The sequence below is a fragment of the Myotis lucifugus genome, unplaced genomic scaffold, assembly GCF_000147115.1.
Source record: "Myotis lucifugus unplaced genomic scaffold, Myoluc2.0 scaffold_31, whole genome shotgun sequence".
Lineage (NCBI taxonomy): Eukaryota > Metazoa > Chordata > Mammalia > Chiroptera > Vespertilionidae > Myotis > Myotis lucifugus.
In genome coordinates, this window is record NW_005871079.1 from 5,436,616 (window position 1) to 5,459,486 (window position 22,871).

Sequence of the window (22,871 nt, forward strand, 5' to 3'; positions counted from 1 at the left end):
GTATCCTAAATGTAACGGACATGCAATAACACTATCTTTTACCCACCACCTACTAGCATAACTTGCATTTTCTACTGAATCTTCCAAGCTTGACCTCCTCTCAACTACCCCGAAGCTCTGGCTGCTAGAACCCCCGCCGCTAGTTCGGCCGAGGCAATGCGAACTCCCTGCACTCGGTGCTGGTGCACTCGTAAGGCACCCAGCGAGCGGAGAGAGACGAAATGAAGACAGAGAGGAACCGCTGGTCCCCGACCGCGGGAGGGGGAGAGGGCGCCCTGGCCAGGCCGGGCTGAGCCCCAGCCTTGGCGGGAAAGATATTGAAACAAACGAACAAACCCGAATGTGGTCTGAGTAAATGTAACACTTCTGGTGTCAGTGTGTATACTATGTTGTACAATCAGATTCATGAAAGCCAGTTTTCAGGTAAGAGTTTCTATTGTAATTAATATTATAAATCAATAAGTTATGGGGGGAGGGAAATGAAGGCGTTTGGAGAATCCTCCTTTAGCAGGTGAATTGGAATGGATTTCGATTCTTATTTCTGCGGGACCAGAAGCTGTGGGGTCTAAGCATCGCGGGGAGAAATGCAACAGAGAGTGACGCTGAGACAGACCTCAGCCACCGAGTTGCTCTCCGCTGGTCTCCTGCAGGGCAGCTGCCGCTCTTGGCGCGTTCGAGACGAAACTGCTGTTCACGAAGGATATCTCGATTTATTTAAGAAGGAAGACAGGGGAGCGTTTGGTGCCGTTATTTTCCTGGTCAGGGAAATGGGCCAGGAAACGGTATGATAAATAAAGCCGCTTTAGGGGGCAGTGGGAACACCATGGAGGATCTTGGGAAACAGTTACGTTTCTTGGCTCTGACCCGGGGGTCGAGAAGGGTAGGAGGAACCGCGAAAGCAATTAGTTTGCACAAAAGAGAATAGCAGCGGCTTACAGAGCAAAGCCCAGGATTCCAAAAGTAAAGTTCGAGAAACACAACCAAAGAGACAATAAAAGGCGACTTTCTACCTGCAACTCGTTTGTGTATCAATCGGATGAAATCATTAAGGAGCCCCCAAATAATGTGAATTCTCACGATCTGTTCCATTGGGATTTTAAAGAGAAAAAAAAATTACTTGCATCGCGACGAGATTTTGTCCCCTAACTCAGCAGTGCAAGAAAAACCTGCCTCATCACCCAGCAGTTTTGCTCTTCGGGCTTACGGGAGCGTTTCCTGGCGCTCGCGACCTGGTCACCTTTGCACGCTGCTGTCCTTGTGCGTGGGAAAGAAACTTGGCTCGCCGCTGCTGCTCCTTCCCTCTTTTTGAGCCCCAGTAAAATAGCACTTTACTTGTAACAAACTTTTGGGAACGAAGGGGGGCGGGTAGGGAGGAGGCAGCAGCTCTTTGCCTCTCAGTCACCTCTGGTTTGTGTCCGCGCCGCGTTCGGGTTGTGACTTTGTGACAAGTTCATGTCTGCCTGTGTTGTACGCGGTGTTCTCCATTAAAGCTTCTCTCTGGATGTGCCCGTGTCAGTGTGATGGTGTTTCGCTTCTCCAGAAACCAGGCCGCGGTTGGAGTGCCTCCTGCGCAGACAGAGGAACTTGGCAAACCCTCTCCTCCCCCGTTAATTCTTAACATCAGAGCTGCAGAGGGGTGAGTTCACAGGCCGGCCACCAGCAGGGACACCCTTGCTCCACTACTCCTTATCAGTGGCGCATTTATCTCCTCCGCTACCGGTTCTCGCTTACCATGCCGGTTTCCCAACTAGGCTCAAGTCCTCCTCGGGGCCAGAACTGAGTTAGCCACACACACACACACACACACACACACACACACACACACACACACGATAACAGTGATTTTGTTGTTCCTACACGAGGTTCACATCAATACACCATCACCACCACCCAAAACCCTTTTCCCTTTTTGAGGTCCTTGAGGGCAAGCCCATTTGGTGGGTACCCAGCGGCGCCCCCTTAAATCTGCGGGACTGTCCGGGGATCGGGAGGTCGGCGCTGGGACGCTGCCCCTGCAGTGGCGGCCGACTTTTAACGAGGGTCCTGGGCCCGCCACCGAGGCCTGGGACCTGTTGCGCGCAGGCGCCGGCTGCGCCCTGGCCCAGCTGGGCTGTGGCCGCGGCGGCTGGAGGCCCAGGGCGGCAGATCCGGGGCCCGGGTAAGCCCACGGCTCCCCACCGGGCCCTGCAGGCTGCAGCTACTGTGGAGAGGAGACTAGAGGGCAACATGAGCTTAGAAATAATTCCACTCAAGACCCCGCTGGGGCCAGGGAGTCGCCGCCAGGCCTCTGCCCTTCATCCACGAACAGGGCTCCAACCTGAACCAGCTTCCCTCGGCCCAGCCAGCCCCATGGAAGCCTCTTCTAACCTTTCCTCAGAAGAAAGCAAAGGGCCAACGAGACTTGTGCACGGTAATGACACTGGGAGGGTGAGGGGAGGGTTTCCACGCATCCCTGATTTACTACCACCCTTGCAGCGAGACTAGGTTCTGGCCAGGCCTGAGAAACGCGTCTTGGTGCAGACCACGGCCTCCTTGGGCTCGGACAATTCCAGTGCCTCCATTCTGTCAGTTTGAGACTCTGCTAGGTTTTCCTCTACACTAATTTGATATTATTGAAAGACAAAAACAAAAAGGGGAGATGCTGACATGGGGGTCACAGACTTGGGGAGACTTGGGGAATCTGGCTTCTTTGTCTGTCTCTGGGTGAGTTGGTGCCTGGAAGCCCCGGGCAGGGACCCATAGTTTAGAGGCTGAGAGTCCTGAATTCCAGGAGTTTCTTCCAAAGAGCACCCTTCCTTCCCCCGCACCTGCCTGCAAGGGCCAGTGAACTTTATAGCGATGCCCATGGTTCCACGGGAAAGGGGTGAGGCCCCACGTGATGTTTGGGGGTAACTGGAGGTGGGGGTCTGGCCTAAGTGACCGCCAGGGAGGGAGCCTGTGGGCCGCGCCTCAGAGAAGGATGAATAATTGACCCTGGCTGTTTCCCTGAACCCTCTTAGCACCCAGCCCCACACCCGCACACCCCCGTGGCACCCCTTCTACCTCTGTGAGGAAAACATGGTTGTTTTGCTTTTACTGTAAGGGAGGAGAGAAAGGAGACTAGAGGGCAACATGAGCTTAGAAATAATTCCACTCAAGTTTTCTTCCAGGGGGAGACCCCGGTACTCAAAGGAAGCTAAGCATGGCATTCTAAGCATGGCATTCAGACTGGAGAGCACGGGATTCATGTAAATAAACACGGGGTAGGGGGAGGCTTTCTGTTAAAGCTCTGATCCCAAGAGAGGTCTCAGTTAAAGCCTTGAAGACCCCTCCCCCCAACTAAGATGGGGTCTGCAGTCTAACTGTAAGAGTATCATTCCCACAAGCACCCATGGCCAAGCTGGGAGTTGGCAGGATTAGTCTGGACAAACCTCTGAGATGCCAGGTCCCGGCTCACTACTTCACCAGAATCAGATCTTCATATCCACGTGCCAAAAAACACTCACTCACAGACCCTGAGCCAGATTCAGCACATATTGTAAATGTTTAAAGAGGGATCGAACCATTAAACATGTATAGTTCTGGTAATAATCTAAGTATGTAGAGAACCGCTAAAGCTAATAAGAATAAACTGATGGTGATATTTTGGTAACCCTCTCAACTGAGAATGTGATCACATAGGATCTCACAGGTACTCTCTCTCTAGCTACAGGTGGAGGTAGAGGGAAATTAAGTTCTAGACCTAAGGGAGATGGAAGTAAAGACACTTATGTATGTATGACCATCTCAGTTCACAAGCTTAATAAAATCACTCAGGGTATGCTAAGTACTGGTGGCGATACCATGGCATTACGCTGCTGGTTTCCAGGATGATAGAAAAAACTATTTACTAGTTGCTTAGCCTGGATCCCACTTCACTGAAGGCACAGAACCCCAAGAAAACGGGGAGGAGCCAGGAGAAGGGAGAAGGGTTTTAGTGTAGATGTCCTTAAAAGAAAAGTAGAAGAAAAAGAACTTGGAATAATCTATTTGATTATATTTCCTTGGGAAGCTGAGACAAGAGCTAAAGGCAGAGGGAGGGCGGAGCTATTTTAGCTGTGGTCCCTAGGAGAACAGGCCCTCCTGCAAAGGCCAGGGCCTGCACAGTTGGCATCTGGCACTTAGGAAGCCTGTCAGTCAGGCTGGCTTGTGGTCAATTATCTCCTTAAGTAGACTGGCATCAGTCCAGCCAGGGAGGAGGGCTGTTTGCATCCATAGGAATCAGAGCCAGTTAGCTGGAAGTGGCACCGCTGAACTCCAAAGCATCTTTGCATTGCAGTGTTTGGAAGGCTGATCGACACCTCTCCTGGGACTCAAAGGTGACATTTGCCTGCTTGGCACTACTATAGACATACTCCAGAAGAGTGTGGAAGCAGAATGCCTTAGGAGAAGAAACATGGATCACCAAAGCCACTAAATCCCCTTAAATTCCATGCACCAACAAAATTGCCACTTCTGATATGCACAAAATTATAGAGATCATTATAAGTTGTGGTGGGATTCGGCTCCTCCATTGGATAACAATTTTCATGCTTCACTGTACCTGACTGTGAAATGTGCACACAGATATTTTGGAAGCATGCTCAGGATTTGGATGATGTGGCGGGGGTTTTAAATGGTATTGGTGTTCATCAGACTGTGTGCATGGGATTCTGTATGGGGGAGTGGGGGCAGGGTAGAGTTTGTATTGAAACTGGGAAATTTTTTTAAAAAATGGTTTCAAAAGCCAGTGATCATCTCTTTGTAGGTGAAAAGGCAGAGTGAGGATCCAAATGGAGGTAGGAAGTCCTTGAATTGCAGAGGGCAAAACAGTTTCTTCATGTCCAGCATTCTCATTCTGCTCATTGAAAGTATTTTCATTAACTTCATCTTTCAAAGCTGAAATGCTACCTTATACCCTTTGGGGGAGAGTGAAGAGATCTGCTTGGGATTTGAATTCAGTCTTAAACCATTGTTTGAATGGTATGAGTTTGGCAAAACTCCAGACCTACTCTGTCCCAAGCACTTTCCCCCTTAACTATCCCCTGTGTATTTTAAGGAAAATTCAAGCCACATGTTGCTGTTTCCCCCTTGCATTCAAATGTTGCTTTATTGAATTTTAGTATGGTCCGTGAAATTTAAATTCTGAGTTTTAAACTGTAATATATTCATATGATCTACACTCAGTCACATGATATGCACATATATCATTAAGCAGAAAATAAAGCATCTGAGAATTACAGTTGTATTATGACAGTAACACTTCTTTAAACTGAAGAACCATGCTGAGAATGCCATATTAAAAAGGATTTTATAAAATTATCAAAAATTCAAAAAAAATAACTGAGTGACTCATGAAAATGTCTTTAAAAGAATATTGTTAAGAAAATATTTTGGTTATGTTTAATTTGATCCAATTAGTTCTTTCCTGCCACAAGGAACAGGTCTTTTGTGTGCACAAGGCACCGAGCTTTGCTTGTAAGTCACAGTTCTCATTATTGCAGCGTCATTTAAGAAGTGCATTTGGATATGCTTTCCCATCTGAGCCAGTTCCAGTCCTGTCAGCACCTTCATGGACAGCGTGTTTTTATTGTTACTATGGATAGATGCTTAGTAAGAAGGGAGCTGGAGAATTGTCAACCAGGCCCAACTGAACTAGATTCATTCCAGAAAGAATCCATAACACTGAAACACGCAGATGAGAAAGAGGAAGAAGGAAAGATGTGGGGAGGGAAACAAGGAGAGAGGAAAGGAAGAAAATAAGTTAGAAAGTGAGGAAGAAAGTTAGAATATTGGGAAGAAAAGAGAGAGAAAGAGGCAGATGTATGCCTCTAATACTGACAAAGGAAAAAAACTAATTCTAATATTGCTTCGATTTTCTCTCAGGAAACTAGATCAATTCTTTCAATGCATGTGACTACACCTATAACACCACTTACTTACCCAAAGTAATTGTGCCTTAGAAACAATATTCCTCTTCTCTTAAAAAAAATGTTCCTTAGCTGAAGAGGACTGGACATTGTACTACGAACTGGCAACCTCATTTATTGCCTAAACAGATAAAGCTTTAGTCTGCCTAAGAATTCATCCTATGTAATAATCTGAACAATAAAGATTTATTTAAAAAAAAGAATTCATCCTAGGTGGGGATTTTATAGCATTAACTTTGTTGTAACATGTTTTATAGTGATTAACCTATATCCCCATAGGGCAATGTTTAAATAAATCATGCTATTTGCAGAATATGGAATATCAAGCAGCCATTACAAATAATGCTTATAAAATTTTACTCATATAGAAAATGTTTGTGAAATTCTATTGAGGGAATAATCTCAACTCCATTGTGTACATTGAAGATGTACAAGAAGAGCCAGACTAGTATGGCTCAGTGGTTGAGCGTCAACCTATGAACCAGGAGGTCAGGGTTCAATTCCCAGTCAGGGCACATGCCCGGTTGCTGGCTCAATCCCCAGTGTGGGGCATGCAGGAGGCAGCTAATCGATGATTCTCTCTCATTATTGATGTTTCCACCTCCCTCTCCCTCTCCCTCCTTTTCTGAAATAAATAAAAGTATATTTTTAAAAAACTTGAAACTTTCAAGCGTAATAGAAGTATCACCCTGCTTTTGTGGCACAAACACATTCTCTCTATACTGCTAATTTTGGAGGCACTTCTACTGAAAAGAGAAATAGCTATGTTTTTCTGAAGTGAAACTATTGTCACTACTAAAAAAGAAAACAAACAAAACACTCCATTCAATATGCCTCCAGAATTGAGGCATTCCACATCATAAATCACATACCTTCTGATTTTATCAATGAAGCAACAGAGGCGGGGAGTCACTTGAAGAACAAATTAGTGAAAAGTGAACCTAGAAATCAGTTTACTCTCCTATCCATCCTCAACTTTCCTCATAAGCCAACCCCATCACAAAAACATTTTAACCAATGGGTTTAAGGATCTGTTCACTTCCTTCTTTAACATGGTGCTATTGTTTGCATACTATGCTTTTATGTGATGTTTTCCTCATTATATTGAGGGATTTTTGTATCTACTATTTTATTCCGGGGACATAGGCTTCATTCTGTGTTTATATGCACCCAGCTCAGATCTATAACTTGGAGGACGGAATCACATGGATATTCAAACAAGGCATCATCTTAGTGAACTCGCACTTTGATTAAAAAATAAAGCCATTCAGCCAAATATTTATGAAATATTTAGTTTTTCAGGGCTGAGACATTAAATGGTGACACAAAACAAATGTTACCAGGATACAAGCTAGGATCCTCTCTGATCTTTGTTCATGAAAGTTTCTGTAAACTCACCATGTGCTGTGCAGACTCACACCCTACTCACTCCGGGGATTTTTAATTGGTGACAAAGAAGTTGTAAAAGTTTCATTGCTCCCAGTTACCTCTAACTTAAAACTCTAGCTCCCAGAGACCTGGTTTAATTTATGGATCATCTCACTGTCCAAAGCATACTGCCCCTTTATTTGTAAATATTCCAGATGTAAACCGGCACGAGTAGCACATGCCAATGCCTTGAAATTTTGATTTTACCTTACATTAGAGTCATGGCCATAAATGTAAATTCAAATATTTATCATTTCTACTTCTAAACGTCCTATCATCTCCCAACTGGTTACCTTTTGCCAACTACTATAGCCGTCTGACAGTTTGCTTGGACTTGACTCTCTTCTTTGACTACCAGTATGTGGTCTCCCCTGTGCTCTCCAAGTACTTACTTTGCTCCTCACCTTACTTCACCCCAATTTCTACTAACGCCTATGAAAGTGTGGGGAAGGTGCAAATTTTCCTCTACCCTCAAGGTCCTCTGGCTGATCTAATAATCAAATAGACATGAGACAGATTGGCAAGTGAAAATAACCAAATTTAATACCTACATCTGTATGGGAATCCTGCCTACATGAGAGAGTCAGAGACCCCACATGCACAAGAGGCTCAGAGACAGAAAGGGGGGAATGAGGTATAAACACATCCTGAGCTAGGGATGAGGTAATGCACCTGAGTTCAAATGGTGATTGCAAGGTGATAAGAAGAATTTATGTTTAGTAGTAAATAGACATTTGCTCTGCCCTATAAATAGGTCAAAAGAAGTTATGTCTGATAATCTCTCATTATGGGCAAAGCCCCTAATTCAAGTTCTTCTAGGTAGTTAAAGGGGAGGGGGGGCTCAGTTTCTCTTGAGTCTGCAGCTAAACTTGCCTTTAGCTCAAAATAATCTGCCTACCACTGAGGCACATCTTGGGGTTGCTCATTCTGAACCCCACAAAAGGCACTTTACTTTATTTCTCTACTCTTTCCAGACTTTAACATTGGTACCTATCTTCTACAATGAAAGTGGTCTATCAAGTTATTTTCCTAAATGAAGACAGCTCTTTTTATAAGAACTCTACGATGTTAGCTATTAAAACCACATATTTTAATCTAACAATACACACATATCCATTCCACAAGCATTTATTCAATACCATATTGCAGGGACTATACCAGGTGCTGACAAGAAGACACGTTTGCTACTGCACCAATTATTATGCTAACGTCTCTCATCTCTAAATCTACTCTTCTCTTCTCAGCTCTGAGGTCCTGGTGCTGGGACTTTGCAAACCACATTTTTGCTTTGCCCGCTGGCTGTGTATTGGGTCCTGGTAATCTGGGGCTCTAGTGGGAGTTAGCAAGAGTGGAAGAGAAGAAGGGAATTTCTCCTTCCTCTTTGTTCCCAGTGGGGCTTCCTTTCTGCTTTTGATTCCTGGAAGTATCATGCAGGCAAAACTTCTTCACTCGGCAGGGCAGTGTCTTTCTCTATCCACAGCTGACTCCCTTTAGAAGTTTTTCTAACACTTGAAGAACCAGCCTATCTTTGAGCCCCAGCACCAGTTAGCAGGTGCCTGCAGGCATCCTGAGGTATAGTTCCAAGGAGATCACTTCTAAGTTTCTAAGTGTTAATGATTCCAAATTCTTCCTTTTATACTCTCCACCCTAGGGGTAGTAACTGCTTTGTGCAGTTGCTACATATGTGATACCTTAGAGTTCTCATTCTACCCTTTCAGTTAATAACATCTTTACACCTAGATACCAATTTATTATATTAAATTCTGTCTGTAAAAATAACTAGGATAGTTTCTGTTTCCTGACTGGACTTTGATACATCTGCCCTCAGGGACCCAACAGTCTGAGCAGAAGATTGTCTCTTCTGACAAGAGGAGTATAGAGAGGATGTAAGGTTCAAATTTATAATACAATAGACATAGATATGCTAATAGTTTTCAATCAGGAAAAGCATTAAAATGTATTTACTTTAGCAAATAATACAAATACTCTTTTTAAAACGTGTTCTGTGATCTGTGATCTGTGTTTTCTCTGCATGACTTCATTGCAACCTGTTTTTGAAAAGTTGCATGGTTTGCAGATAGGTTCTTCATTCCCAGTGTGACAGGCCCAGTCCAGGAGCTAATTCCTCAGGGTGAGGCTCCTGTAGACCATATTGTTTCACCACTAGAAACAAAAATAACCCAGTTCTCCCTAGGAAGGTAAGAGACTAGAGAGCAAAGTAGTCAAACAAACAAAAACCATTGGGAGCAAACCAACTAATCAAGTAAATAAAAAACAAAAAATGTGTTTTTTGAAATTTCTCAATTTGATAATTCTACTTATAGATGTGCTATGAGGACAATGAAAATTTAAAACTACTTACAATAATAAAAGCTAGTATTCATTGAGCTTTTTAATCCAGCTTCTATGAGCTAAATGCTTTACATCCTAAATCATATGTAACCTCACAACAGCTCTTTAATTTAGGTGCTTCTATTGCCCTCATTTTACAGGCCAGAGAACTGAGTCATAGGCTGTTCAAGGAACTTGCCCAAGACTAGGCAGCCAGTAAGTGGAGCCAAAGCCAGAGCTTCTCACTGGAGGGATACTGGTTTCCCTTAACCTCCTTAACAATGTCCCATAAAACAATAGCAAGTTGCAATAAACACATTTCACAGACTTTTGTACAGTTTTCTATTAGAGCAGAAATATATATTTCTAAATAGTTCTGACAGAGTATTCAAGTTCTTGACAAGCCAAATAGCTAATGAAAGAGTTCAAGAGAAATGTGAGCACTATGGAGTCCATGTTTATTTTGATGTCGGAGATCGAGTTGATCCACTACCTATTATTTTTCTGGCTTGATAGTAATATTTGTGGGAACATTTTCAGTTTCTAAAGATATCGATCATTTTCATCTTTGTAACTCCACTGCCTAGTAGAATACCTGACTCATGCTAAGTTTCTTACTAAAAATTTGTTGAAGAGAATGAAGAATTGGATTAATATATTCCTCCATCCTGATTTAACAAATATTCAAATGTATAGACTGTTTGCCTAAATAGTTTAATAAAATTTAGATAACTAAATCCAAGTTAGCTTAAATGGCTTCAAGAGAGACAAAGACTCAGCTACTTTTCCAAGGTTATTTAGCTAGTTTATGATGAAGCCAGGATTGGGTCTCAGGGCAGTCCAACTCAATCCCAGCTCTTATCCACAGTGTTAAATTGCTTTGAAAAGTCTCTTGACTTCTCTGTTTCTTAGTTTCCACATCTGTAAAGCTGGACAAATAATACCTACCTATTTAGGTTTAACTTAACCAATAAATAAAAACAGGTATGTTGACAATCAAAATTGAATTTCATATATTCAAAAACCAACTGAAAGATATTTCTTAGTAATTGGAGACAGATTTTTTTTTAAAAAAAGACCCACTTAAATTAATATAATTCAGTATAGGAGGCCAGCTGAAAAGAGGAAATTGTTTTGGACAATATTTTAAAAACTAGATTCAGGCAATATTTCTTACAACTTTTCAAAGGTATGTGATGATTTTTAAATCATATTTATAGAAACCATTTCCTGGCTTTAAAATTAATTTTGGTATTATATGGTATTTACTTAAAAATAACTTTTTCCTGGTTTTAAAAATATTAAAATCACATTAAAAGAAAAATGGAAAAAAAATGTGAACATCATTTAGAATGAAATTTTAGAATATATCACGGCAAGATGGTAAACCTTGAAACGGACTGTAGTTGAAAATTCACATGAAAATGTGGATTCACCCAAGATCATAAGGAACTATGTGCCATATAAATCACAACAGCTCTCAGCACCCCAGGCATACTTCTTTCTCCTCTCTCATTGGATTCTTTCTGTCCCCAACAATTGAATTTTGTCTTTCCTTCAAAACCCAACTTAAAACCAACTTACAGAGTGCCTAATAGAGTATAGGAACACAATATTTTCTAAGAAGTTTTATCATTTTTTCTCCACTCTCCTCTATTGTTATTAATCTCTATTTTCCTCATTCTTGGTGCATGTTGGCATATCCATGGCACAGGGTGCTTTGATTTGGACTGGGTGTGTCACTGGCTCTCCTGCGGAAATGAACTGTAGAGTAGGATGGACTTTACCTTTAAGGAAATCTTCATGTGCCTTACTGCATGGTGTTTTCTACACAGTATGTACTCAATAAGTGTGTGTGTGTGTGTGTGTGTGTGTATAACAGAATTGCCCTTAGCTGGTCCTTCAGAGCTGATTTCTAAACAGACAAGTAGATGATTCTTTCTTGTCTGACACCATTTGTCTCTCTTTGTACTTATCCCTTGTTCTGGAACATGAAATTATGTGGGACTGATGGCCTCCATCCCAGATTCTTGCAACCATTGACAGCATTCAATTTAAGACATAACAGGTGCCCCAACTGAAGGTAGGCAACTCTCTCCACAGATTTAAATTGACCAGAATAATCATTTTAAAGTTCTAATCCTAGACATCTCACTATGGGAAATACTGACCATTGTGAATATCATCCAAAAGGCTATATGGTGCAATTAGAAAGGGTTAAGCTTTGAACTCCATCTCTGAAATTTACTACGCAAGCACTTTAATGGTAATAATTGATTATGGTTAGTCTAACATTAATCCTCAAAAAAAAATTGAATATAGTCAATTCTAGTCCCAAATCCCATCTTCATTTTACCAGATAAAGAAATTTAGGATGAGAGTCAACTTTCTTTCCAAGGTCACACAGCTAGTTAATGATTGTGTCTGCATTGGAACTCAAGGCAATGGGACTCAAGTCCCAGCTCTTAACATCATTGTCACAGTGCGTCACTACGTTTCTGAGCATTTCTATTTGTTTTCTCATCTTAAAACAAACAGTGTCTACCACATTGGGTTGTTGAGGTAGCAGTCCAATGAACATTAGTTTTCTTTTATCTGGAATCGTGGGACCTCCTCAAGCTGAATCAATCTGAATTACGATCTTTATGAGGACAAGGGAGCATTCTATGTAATGACCTAAATTTCATCCCCTGTTTTTCCAACTGATGAATAGCTCCCCAATGACCCAGGTGTTCCTTGGATACAGAATTGAGTCTCCACAGAAAGCAAGATGGGTTGTTGATCCTCAGCGATTTAAACACATTTGCTCTGAGTGATTGAAGACTTTTAAAAGAGCACTTGCCACATTTTATTGACAACAGGTTTTCCTTTACAAATAGAAACAATTATGTTAATTTACATATGTATCAACCTGAGATGAGTTAGCTGTGTATTAACTTCTGGTGAGGAAAACGAAAAGTCTAGAAAGGGAAGTTGCCTTTGGTTTTACAAAAGAGAGGAAATCTTACTTGTGCTTCCCACTGAGAAAAAAAATAATGAACAAAGAAAGTACAAAGGACCTACAGTGACATTGCTAAATCCCTTCTTCTTTTCCACAACAAATGGTCAACATCCAGTGACAATATTATGATGTTGATTTTTTTAAAGCTGGTGCATCATCAATTTTCATTTCTTTTTTCTCTGTTCTTCACATGTGGTAAGATAAGGCCAATGAATATGTACTTTTTGATGAATCATTGCCTTTTGATCCTCTCCCTAACTTTTATTGAACTAAGACACCATGGAGCCTTTTTTAAAGGTCCTTTGTATAATGGAGAGATCTGAATTCTAATGTCTGCAATTCTGCCTGTCTGATACTGAGAAAACAGAACTTCTCTGAAATGCTGAAATGTAGGTTCCTTATTTACAAACCTTAGTTCTGAAAATATTTATCAAGCACACCTTAAATAAAACAGTTTGTTGGGAGGTGTGCAGGAGGGACAATAATGGGGGCCAGATTTCTCCACAAAATCTTTGCTAGATGAAGTGCCCAAATGTTACATCCAGCTCCCAAGGTCAATACTTCTCATTCTTGAGAGGTCATGAGAATAAAGGCTGTTTGTAAACTAAATGTGCGACAAATACTAGGGATGGAGACAGTGGTGATGAGAAATGGGGTGGTAATGGCCTTGACAAGGAGATGCTGTGAATAGTTAGTATCCTGTGTGTAGGAAAGGGTTGATTATGCTCTTTTAGACTCACTAAAGATATTGAAGAGGCACATAAAACTTCTGTGGGCATGGAAATGGAAGACCTTTTGGCCTTGATCTGATATAAGGTTGCGCCATGGAGTCTATAGCACATATACTATAATAAACATTGAATTCAAGTACTAAGCGATGAGATTCTTGAGATATATATTACATGGTATAATATGCAGCTTCTGAACACATTTTACAGAGATGATCCTAGACAGAGGTAGACAGAAACTCAGATAGGTAAGGACCTACTAAATCAGCGGTTCTCAACCTGTGGGTTGAGACCCCTTTGGGGGTCGAACGACCCTTTCACAGGGGTCGCCTAAGACCATCGGAAAACACATATATAATTACATATTGTTTTTGTGATAGCAACGAAAATAATTTTATGGTTGGGGGTCACCACAACATAAGGAACTGTATTAAAGGGTTGCGGCATTAGGAAGGTTGAGAACCACTGTAACTAAATTGTTTATAATTTTCTAAGCTGCACAATGAAATTTATAGGCTCAATTTTTTTCAGAGCATCTCACTAGAAGAAGCAGAACTGATTACTTGCTTATCCACTTACTATTCTTTTTAGTATATTGAACACTCTTTGCTCTTAAAGATAAAAACGAAACACTTGACTCACTACTAGTTTGCTCCTTGTGTTAAATAAGATTAAAATCTAGGAATTAGAAACTTTTATCTTGCAGTTTTTAGAAGATGATATAGATACAGCTTCTAAAAAGAACCCTGAAGTCATTACACTCTATTACTATAGTTAAACATAATTGAGATTCCTGACTTTCTACATTAGATAGCTATATGTTTATCACATCATGATTCATACCAAAGCCAAGATTCAGAGCTTTATAGCCAACTATCCATTTAATTTTTTGTGATGATGTGTCATTGCAGATACAATCAGACAGTAAATAAAGAAAATTTGAATTTACTTAAAGAAAAGGAGAGAATTAGCCTTATTAGAAAAATGAAAATCCATTACAAGAGAAATCTTCATTTGACTTTTGAGGTAAGGATGGCTTGATAGAGTTAGATCCTTCCAACATTTAGAATCTCTTCCCTTAAGAGACATGAAGGGGGTAGGAAGGGGCAGGAAGTTGGGGGAGAGGGAAAATTGATCTCAGCAATCTCCAGATATTTGAGAACCTTGGATCCGCCCCTATGTGTTGAGTGCAAAGAAACAGAAAGGAAAGGCAAAGTGGTCCTTACTTCAATGAAAAGGTAGAGACTTATACTAGTTATAATACATGTAGATCTTCACATTTCTACATTTTTTTCAAAATATATTTTATTGATTTTTCACAGTGAGGAAGGGAGAGAGATAGAGAGTTAGAAACATCGATGAGAGAGAAACATCGATCAGCTGCCTCCTGCACATCTCCTACTGGGGATATGCCCGCGACCAAGGTACATGCCCTTGACCGGAATCGAACCTGGGACCCTTCAGTCCGCAGGCCGACGCTCTATCCACTGAGCCAAACCGGTTTCAGCAACATTTCTACATTTAAAGGGTATGTGTGTGTGTGTGTGTGTGTGTGTGTGTGTGTGTGTGTGTTGATACGAAACATAAATATCAGGAATTTGGGTGACTCTTACAAATCATTTAACATAGAGTAAGTTTTACTTTGTAAAATTATGCAGGAAGATATTTTATTTTCAAGATAATTTATGACATGCTCAAGTAATACAGATCTGTTTATCTAAAAGTTAACTTAAAGCTCCATTTTTCATTGTCGTCATTACTGAGCATATGGGGAAAGTGTTTGAATTCCAAATATTGCCCCCTCCCAAAAAAACCCCCACCAATTTTAAATATCCTTCCTAATAATAGCATGGGATGGTGTACTCATTTATCTCAATAGTTATGTTGCTAAAATACAAATTATATTTTTTATAACTCAAATTGAATGTTAATAATCTCGAACTCCCCACTATGTAAAGAAATTAGTAGTATGTGTGTTAAAAGCAGATCACACATAGATTATACATAATTTCCAATAGCAGAAAACCTTAGGCACAAGGAGAATGAGTGATTTGCCCGAAAACACCAGCAGACAATTCTAGCACTGGGAACAGACACCAAGACTTTTGACTTCCAGCCAGGATCATGAAATATATATCGACTTTCCTACTGAAAGCTGGACAACTTTTTAAAATTATTGACTGTAAATTTTAAATAAAAAAAATTTTTAAAGACTTTTTATCCTCAAACACAAATTCCCTGGAAAATTACTTCAGTTGTGCACTTCATCATGTCCTATGTTGACCCAGCCTTAGATAATAAACAGATTTTGTTTTGTTTTATTATTTGATTAAATCTCATCCAACACTTCTCCCTGGCAGTCAGGGGAATGGAATCATCCATCCTGACTGGAGCATGTAGATTTGCTACTTTGAAACTTAAGGATTAGCTTTTCACTTGGGGAATCTTTGGGTAGCATCAAACCCACCCTACAGAATTCTGCGATTAATTTCACTTATGAATTTAAAGGGTTTACAGCTGTCTTCACAGTTAAATAAGGATTTACTGAAATGCTGCCCTCCCCAGTGACAGAGACAATTCCCCAACCAGCAGGACTTCTACATTCCCAGAAGTAGATGGTTTGACCAGGGAGGATGAAATTAGCACACACACGCAAAATGTACCATCTGAGACTTTCAGAAAATGCAGATCCAGGGGGAAATCATAGAGCATAAATTACTCTGAGGTTTTTTGGTGTGGTTTTTTTTCTAGGTATTAGTTGGAGAGATTTGTGTTCTTTCACATGCACAGCTGTGGAGTCTCTGGGGGAATTTCTTGCTCTTTTTCATTTTTGCATATCAGCCAAAAACCAAGATCTAAGCATCAAACGTTGTACCCATATGATGTGGGTGGATTTTACAAAGGCTGCTAGACAGGAAACTGATTAAAATCCAAGGTGGGCATTCTGACAGCTAGGCAGCAGCATGTGTAGGTAGCACGATGAGGGAAGAAACAACTGAACAGATGGGATCAAGGGCTTTGTTTTGTGGTTGTGTTGTTGTTATTACTGTTTGTTTAGTTCCCACTCTGACTCCATTTTTATGGACTTGGCCAAATAACTGGAACTTTTGTTGTCCCAGTTATACTGCTGAGGTAAATATTTATTGCACAAATAAATCGGTGAACAAACCTGAAATTAATCATTGTTATGTGATGTTGGCTAAGTGATTTGGTCTATACTCCTTTATTTTTTTTGTCTCATGATTTAGTCTAAATAAACTCTAAGATTTATTTTGGTTTCAAATAGTCATAGTGAACATTTACAGATCACTTACTATGGATTGGGCACTATTCTAAGCACTTCCCTATACCAACTACTTTAAGCTTCACAAATACTTAGAAAGTAAATCATAGTATTAGCTATGTTTAACAGACAAGGAAACTGATACAGAGAAGTTAAAATAACTTGCCAAAGTCATATAACTTGTAAGTAGCAGAATCAGAATTTAACTATAAAGATCACGCTAAACTTCATGCTTCAACCACATCTATACTGCTTCACAAAATTCTATGGGGAAAAAGTGAGGAAGAGAATTTTTATGTACTGCATCGAACTAGGTCTCATGAAAATGTTTTGTTTTTATTCCCAAGGAATACATTGACCATATAATCAAATTCCACCCCAACCTTAATGCTTTTCCCCTTCCAAAAACCAAACCTATATCTTGGTACCCACCCTTTTCATCATCTCTTAGTTTACACCATCTTTGACTCTTATCCTGGATCTCTGCATGTGGCTTGGAGATGATAGGGAAAAAGGCATTGCCCATTTGCAAATAAACAAAAGCAGAAAGTTGAGTGTTGTGCTTTGGGGGATGCATAGAAATGTCCCAGGCGTTAAATGAAAGTCCAGTAGGAAACATACCACACATTTGAATTAGAGTAATTAAGAGGGTATACTTATAAAGGGACTATTTATGTGAAGTTTAGGGGAACCTCAGGAATACTACACCAACCTGGGGTTAGTAGCAACAGAGCTGGTACCACCCCCTTGGTCTGAAGGAAAGGAAGTGGTTACCAGAACCACAGAGAAGTCAGTTTCGTTGAGCAGCCACCTTTAGGGGAAGCAGTGACCTTGGAGGAAGGGGTATAGCCTGCCCGAGGCCACTCTGTAGAGCAAGGACAAGGACTAAAAACCTGACCTCATTTTTCTCCTTCTGATCACCGGGCAAAGGCTTCCCACTGACCAAACCCGACAAAAACACATTAGGTAAGGGAATCAGTTTGTGTAATCCATACAGATTAGCTTCCTGGGGGAAGGAAGTAGAGTGAAAATGAATGGAGAGTATTTGGGGAGAAGCAAATGATGATACCTGGCAGATCTATATCAAGCTGGTATTCGCAAGGTAGCTGCTGTGGGCCTAGGGAGGTTAGATTTACCCAGAAATAAATTTTGAAATCTTACAGGTAGCTCCAAACTATCTGTCCAAATCCCAAGAGCCCTTAATACCATATGGCTTGGTTTTACCATCTTTTATCCACTAAACATCTATTCTGTAAGTCACTGTAAGGGAATTTATTTCTTTATGTTCTAGTGTAAGACTTAGAAATCAAAATATTATCTTTTATCTTAAGAACATTGTTAAAAATTTTCAATTAAGGAACCAATGCAGACTTCATCTCAAACCCACCTCTCCAACAGACGCTTTCCCAAGTGGCAGGATATAGTAATTACTAATTTTCTCATTAAAGTACTGAAAACTTTAAAAGAGAAAGGAACAATATTCTGCATTTCCGTGGCCCCCATTACCAAAGCACCTAGCAGCAGCTTCATATCCTTTGTATTCAAAGCACCTTTACATCCTTTTATTAGTGACCAGAGGCCCAGTGCACAACATTTGTGCCTGGGGGTGGGGGGTTCCTCAGCCCGGCCTGCACCCTCTCGTAATCCAGGACCCCCCCCCCCGGGGGGATGTCCAACTGCCAGTTTAGGCCCAATCATGCAGGGATCAGGCCTAAACCGGCAGTCAGACATCCCTCTTGCAATCTGGGACCACTGGCTCCTAACCACTCGCCTGCCTGCCTGCCTGATCACCCCTAACCACTCTGCCTGCCTGCCTGATCACCCCTAACTGCTCACCTGCCTGCCTGATCACCTCTAACCACCTTTGCCTCGGCCCTGCTACTGCGGCTTCATCCAGAAGGACGTCCAGAAGGATGTCCAGAAGGTCTTTCGGCTGTCTGGTCTAATTAGCGTGTTACATTTTTATTATTATAGATTCCCTTCATTATATACTGAAAGTAGAGCAAGGTTGTTCTGTTTTGCTTTTGCAATTAATAAGCCTTTAGGGAAAAAAGATTAGGTGACTGCCTAAGATCATGTAGTAGAATAAAATTAGATCTAGGAATCTAATTGATGTTAAAAACAGCAATAGCACCTCAAGAAACAACTTCTGACTCTGAGGTCAAGAATATGGCTAACAAAATGGCTTTTACAGATTCAGAAACAAATTGAATTATGTATAGCCAGCGAGCTCTTCAGTATAGAAATTGCATTAGTCAAAGTAGCCAAGGTATGCTGCACTAACAAGCAGCTCTAACATCAGAGTGGTTAATACATACACATCTTCTGGGGTTTGACATCTTTTCTCTCTTATCCTTCATATTTAATAAATTACCAAGTCCTGTCAATTCTTTCTTCCAAATACTCTCTGAATCCCTATTATCATGGACACTATTTTAGTTCAGACCACTATTATTGCTTTAAGTCTCTTAATTGATCTCTTTGCCTTCAGTCTTGTTTTCTATAGTAGAGATGGTTAATTACACCCAATAGCCACATTCCCTTCTTCCTTTTGGTAATAGAATTGAGCACCATGCCTCCCAGCTAGAAACTATAGTTCCCAACCTCCCAGGCAGCTCCATATAGCCAAACCACAATGTCACCTGATCAAGTAGGTTCTGGTCAATAGCTTGAGAATGGAAGTGAAGGGTGCACCTTCTTAACCACATTTTTTAAAACAGAGATGCTACCCAGCCAGCATGGTTCATGATCCATAGTTGAGCATGGACCTATGAACCAGGAGGTCACAGTTCGATTCCTGGTCAGGGCACATGCTTGGGTTACAGGCTCAATCCCCAGTGTGGGGCATGCAGGAGGCAGCTTGTCAATGATTCTCTCCCATCATTGATGTTTCTATCACTCTTTCCTTCTTCCTTCCTCTCTGAAATCAATAAAAATATATATATTTTTAAAAAACCACAGAGATGCTCGTCTTCTTTCCCCTATATGCACTCTGGACTATAATGAGACAGTGGTGAGTCAGATTCAAACTTGCAGGTGAACAGCACAGTAGGGGATGTAGGAGCCACAAGATAAAAGGAAGCTTCTCCTGGACTTTTTGCCACAGGTAAACTTTTAAGTGAAAGAGAAAGAAATATTCTTTCTTGTGGAAGCCACAGTTAATATCCTATTAATGCCTTTTCTCTCCCAGCCAGAAAATTTTTTCCTGCAACCCAGCTCAAAGGATCTTATTACACAGCAAATCTGATTAGGTCATTGCCCCTTGTCTTATTTATTTTTGTAGCCTTCAGGGGGCTTGGTACATGATCTTGTTTATAGCAAGAATCCACTAATATTGATTGTCGATTGATAAATTATTAAGTTTATTTTCTTATGCTACCTAAATTATAAAATTTAACTTTTTAATTGCATGCCACATCAAGCATAATCAATGGATAAAATATCAGCTTCCTTGGCTTCTGAAATCACTTTAGATGGGCTTCACCTCCCCAACTCCATTATCTCATGACCAAAGGCTCAGCAATCTTTCTGATGATGAGACTTATCCGCCAACAATGCAATTCCTACGTGTGTCACTGGTCACCTTGAAAGCAAGGGAAGAATTAGCAAGAAGGGAGGAAGAGTAGAGAAAACAACACAGAGCTCTGTTTAGTGAGAGGTAGTAGAGAGTCATTAGAAATTTATTTATACCACTTGGTGATGTAGGCTATACTTCTGATCATTACACATTAAGTCATAATGTTTTTAGGTACCGCAGTTCTGCTAGGAAGATAATCATTACAAATTTAGATTTCAATTCAGCCAATATCTGTTGCGTCCCTAATATGTACCAAGGACTGTGCATGAGAAAATCTCCTAAAATAGTGCAATGATTGAAGCTCAACTTGCTCTCCAGAGAGGGTTTCTAGACTACCTGAGGCTTGGCAGGATCTACCAGAACAAGAACATATTTTCTATGTCCTTAAAATCAATCCTACCAAGTTCTAATCGGCTCAACCCCTAGAGTTGGCCTAAATGGGGATAGTGTCAGAAACTCCATCAAGTTCAGAGCTACCTCCTCCCCTAAATATATGTTTTTAAAAGCTTTGCTATTTTTTCTCCTAGTATAAAATGTCTAAATTTGATAGCTAAGAGTCGTCAGTGAAATGCTATCATAAAATGCCATCGATAATGCAGTTGGTTTTCACAAAGCACTCCATTACACTTGTCATTTGGAACTAAAAGCCACATTTTTGTGTGACACACAGAACAAATTGCACCAGACAAATAAAAGCACCTGGGCAACTGATGCCTTCAGCTGGGTTCTTGTAATTCCTCATTATTTTGTTCACTTAATCTTCTTGTTCTTGTTTTTTTTTTAATTCAAATTTTGCACCTCAAAGAAATTAACGAATCTAGACGTTAAAAGGCAACTAGGGTCATTTGTAATCCAACGCGTTCTTGTTCACTGTGAAGTTTTGAAGTGATACAAGTTTCGTTGCTTTTACCCCAGACTGTAGTTCACAAGGCAGAGAACAAAGTAACAAGTTTTAAGGCAATGTAAAAAACCAGCATGCTTTTTAAAAATTCATCTGAGTTTTAAACCCACTAAAGTTTTGAAAATACCTGCTAACCTGAACAGAAGAAACACCTGAAGCCTTGAGGCAGAGTCGCTTTCTGAAGGAAAAAAAAACCCCCACAACATTAATATTTCATGTGGAAGGAATTTTTCAAGGTACATACCAGTTCTCCAAACCAGTGAGAGAGATCACATTCATCTCCAGCTCAGGTCTGTTCCATCTGGGGGAAGGGTGTCAGACAAATTCTAAACATTACACCCCTGCTTCCTTGTTCAGCAAAAGCACCATACTTTGAAAGACAAAAGAAATCATCATCATCGCTATCATCATCACTATCATCATCATCAACAACAATAACTGCTAATGTTTCTTAAGTGCTGACTGTGTGCCGAGCTCTATATTATTAAGCACTTTATCTGAATTATCAAGTTTTTAAATTATATCAACCCTTTGAGATGGATGTTCATGCCCTTTGAGGAAACGGAGGTCTAGAGAAGTTATGAGTTAATGTTGCACAACTAGTAAGTGGCAAAGCAAAGATTTAAACACTATTTTTTAAAACATTAATAGACTTTTTTGGAGCAGTTGTAGGTTCACAACAAAAGTGAGTGGGAAGTACAGAGAGTTCCCATATAACCGCTGCCCCAGCCCCACATGCACAACCTTCCCCACAATGTTAAAGAAAATTGGAAGTTAAATTGGTGTCTTTAAGTGTTTGGTGCATAATAAGTGAAATTATAACACAAAATGCCATCTCAACTGCTAGGAACCACAAAGTATTTGACATAGGGTCTCAAGAAATGAAAAAAAAAGTTTTTAGGAAAGTATTTGTTTTCCAACAACCATCAGCTAATTTAATGGTGGTTTTACATTTTGACACCTGCTGGGAAAGAGTGCTAAAATAGCAGCAGCTCCCACTAAGAGGGGTTAACTGCTTGCTTTGTAGACACCAAGCTAGTGATACAGGGCATCACTGTTGCATAGTGATGATAGACGGTGTTGTGGGTCTTCTCTCCAGGATATCCTGACCTCAACTTTCCTCAGGTTGCTGGAGATGGATAGATAGTGCCAGGTCTGTGCTGAAAGAATTCTCAGGACCTCATGTAAATAGTTAAATTCACAATAAACTTGATCTAAATTACTAAGGGTCCAAAATTTACTTCCTGACTATGGATATTCTAAAGACCCAATAGGAGTCTTGTTCCTTTCAATTTGTTCATAAGTATTCACTTTTCTTCAGTGAAAAATAATTATAATAATTATTGTTAACATTTGGGGACTTACCCTTTGCTAGGTTCTGTGCTAATAATGTGGCATGCATTATTTATCATTCTTCGTTCTCCCACCACTGAGATGGGTGCTATCATTATTTTCATTTGCATGTATGGCTTCTCTAATTTCCGTTTCACACAGTGACTAAAGTGGTGGAGTCCAGTGTTGAACCTGGCAGTTTAACTCCACCGCCTACCCTCTTAACTGCTATTCCACCAACCACTCCTCCCCATAGAGGAAAAAGTATTAATCATCTTTGAAAATTTTACAGACCATAATTATGCAGTGCTCTATTCATCACTACCACCTAAGTAACCATATCATCTTCTCTGAGAGCCTCTC

General features: G+C 40.6%; 1 protein-coding gene across 1 annotated transcript in view; it reads left to right on the forward strand.

Annotated features, from left to right (window-relative positions):
• The window catches only part of FOXB2 (forkhead box B2), a 23,924-nt gene extending 1,135 nt beyond the window's left edge, over positions 1 to 22,789 (forward strand). Inside the window, 1 exon segment of the mRNA XM_023752330.1 lies at positions 22,671 to 22,789. Coding sequence (XP_023608098.1) covers positions 22,671 to 22,789 — 119 coding nt within the window.
• The last annotated feature ends 82 nt before the right edge of the window (positions 22,790 to 22,871 follow it).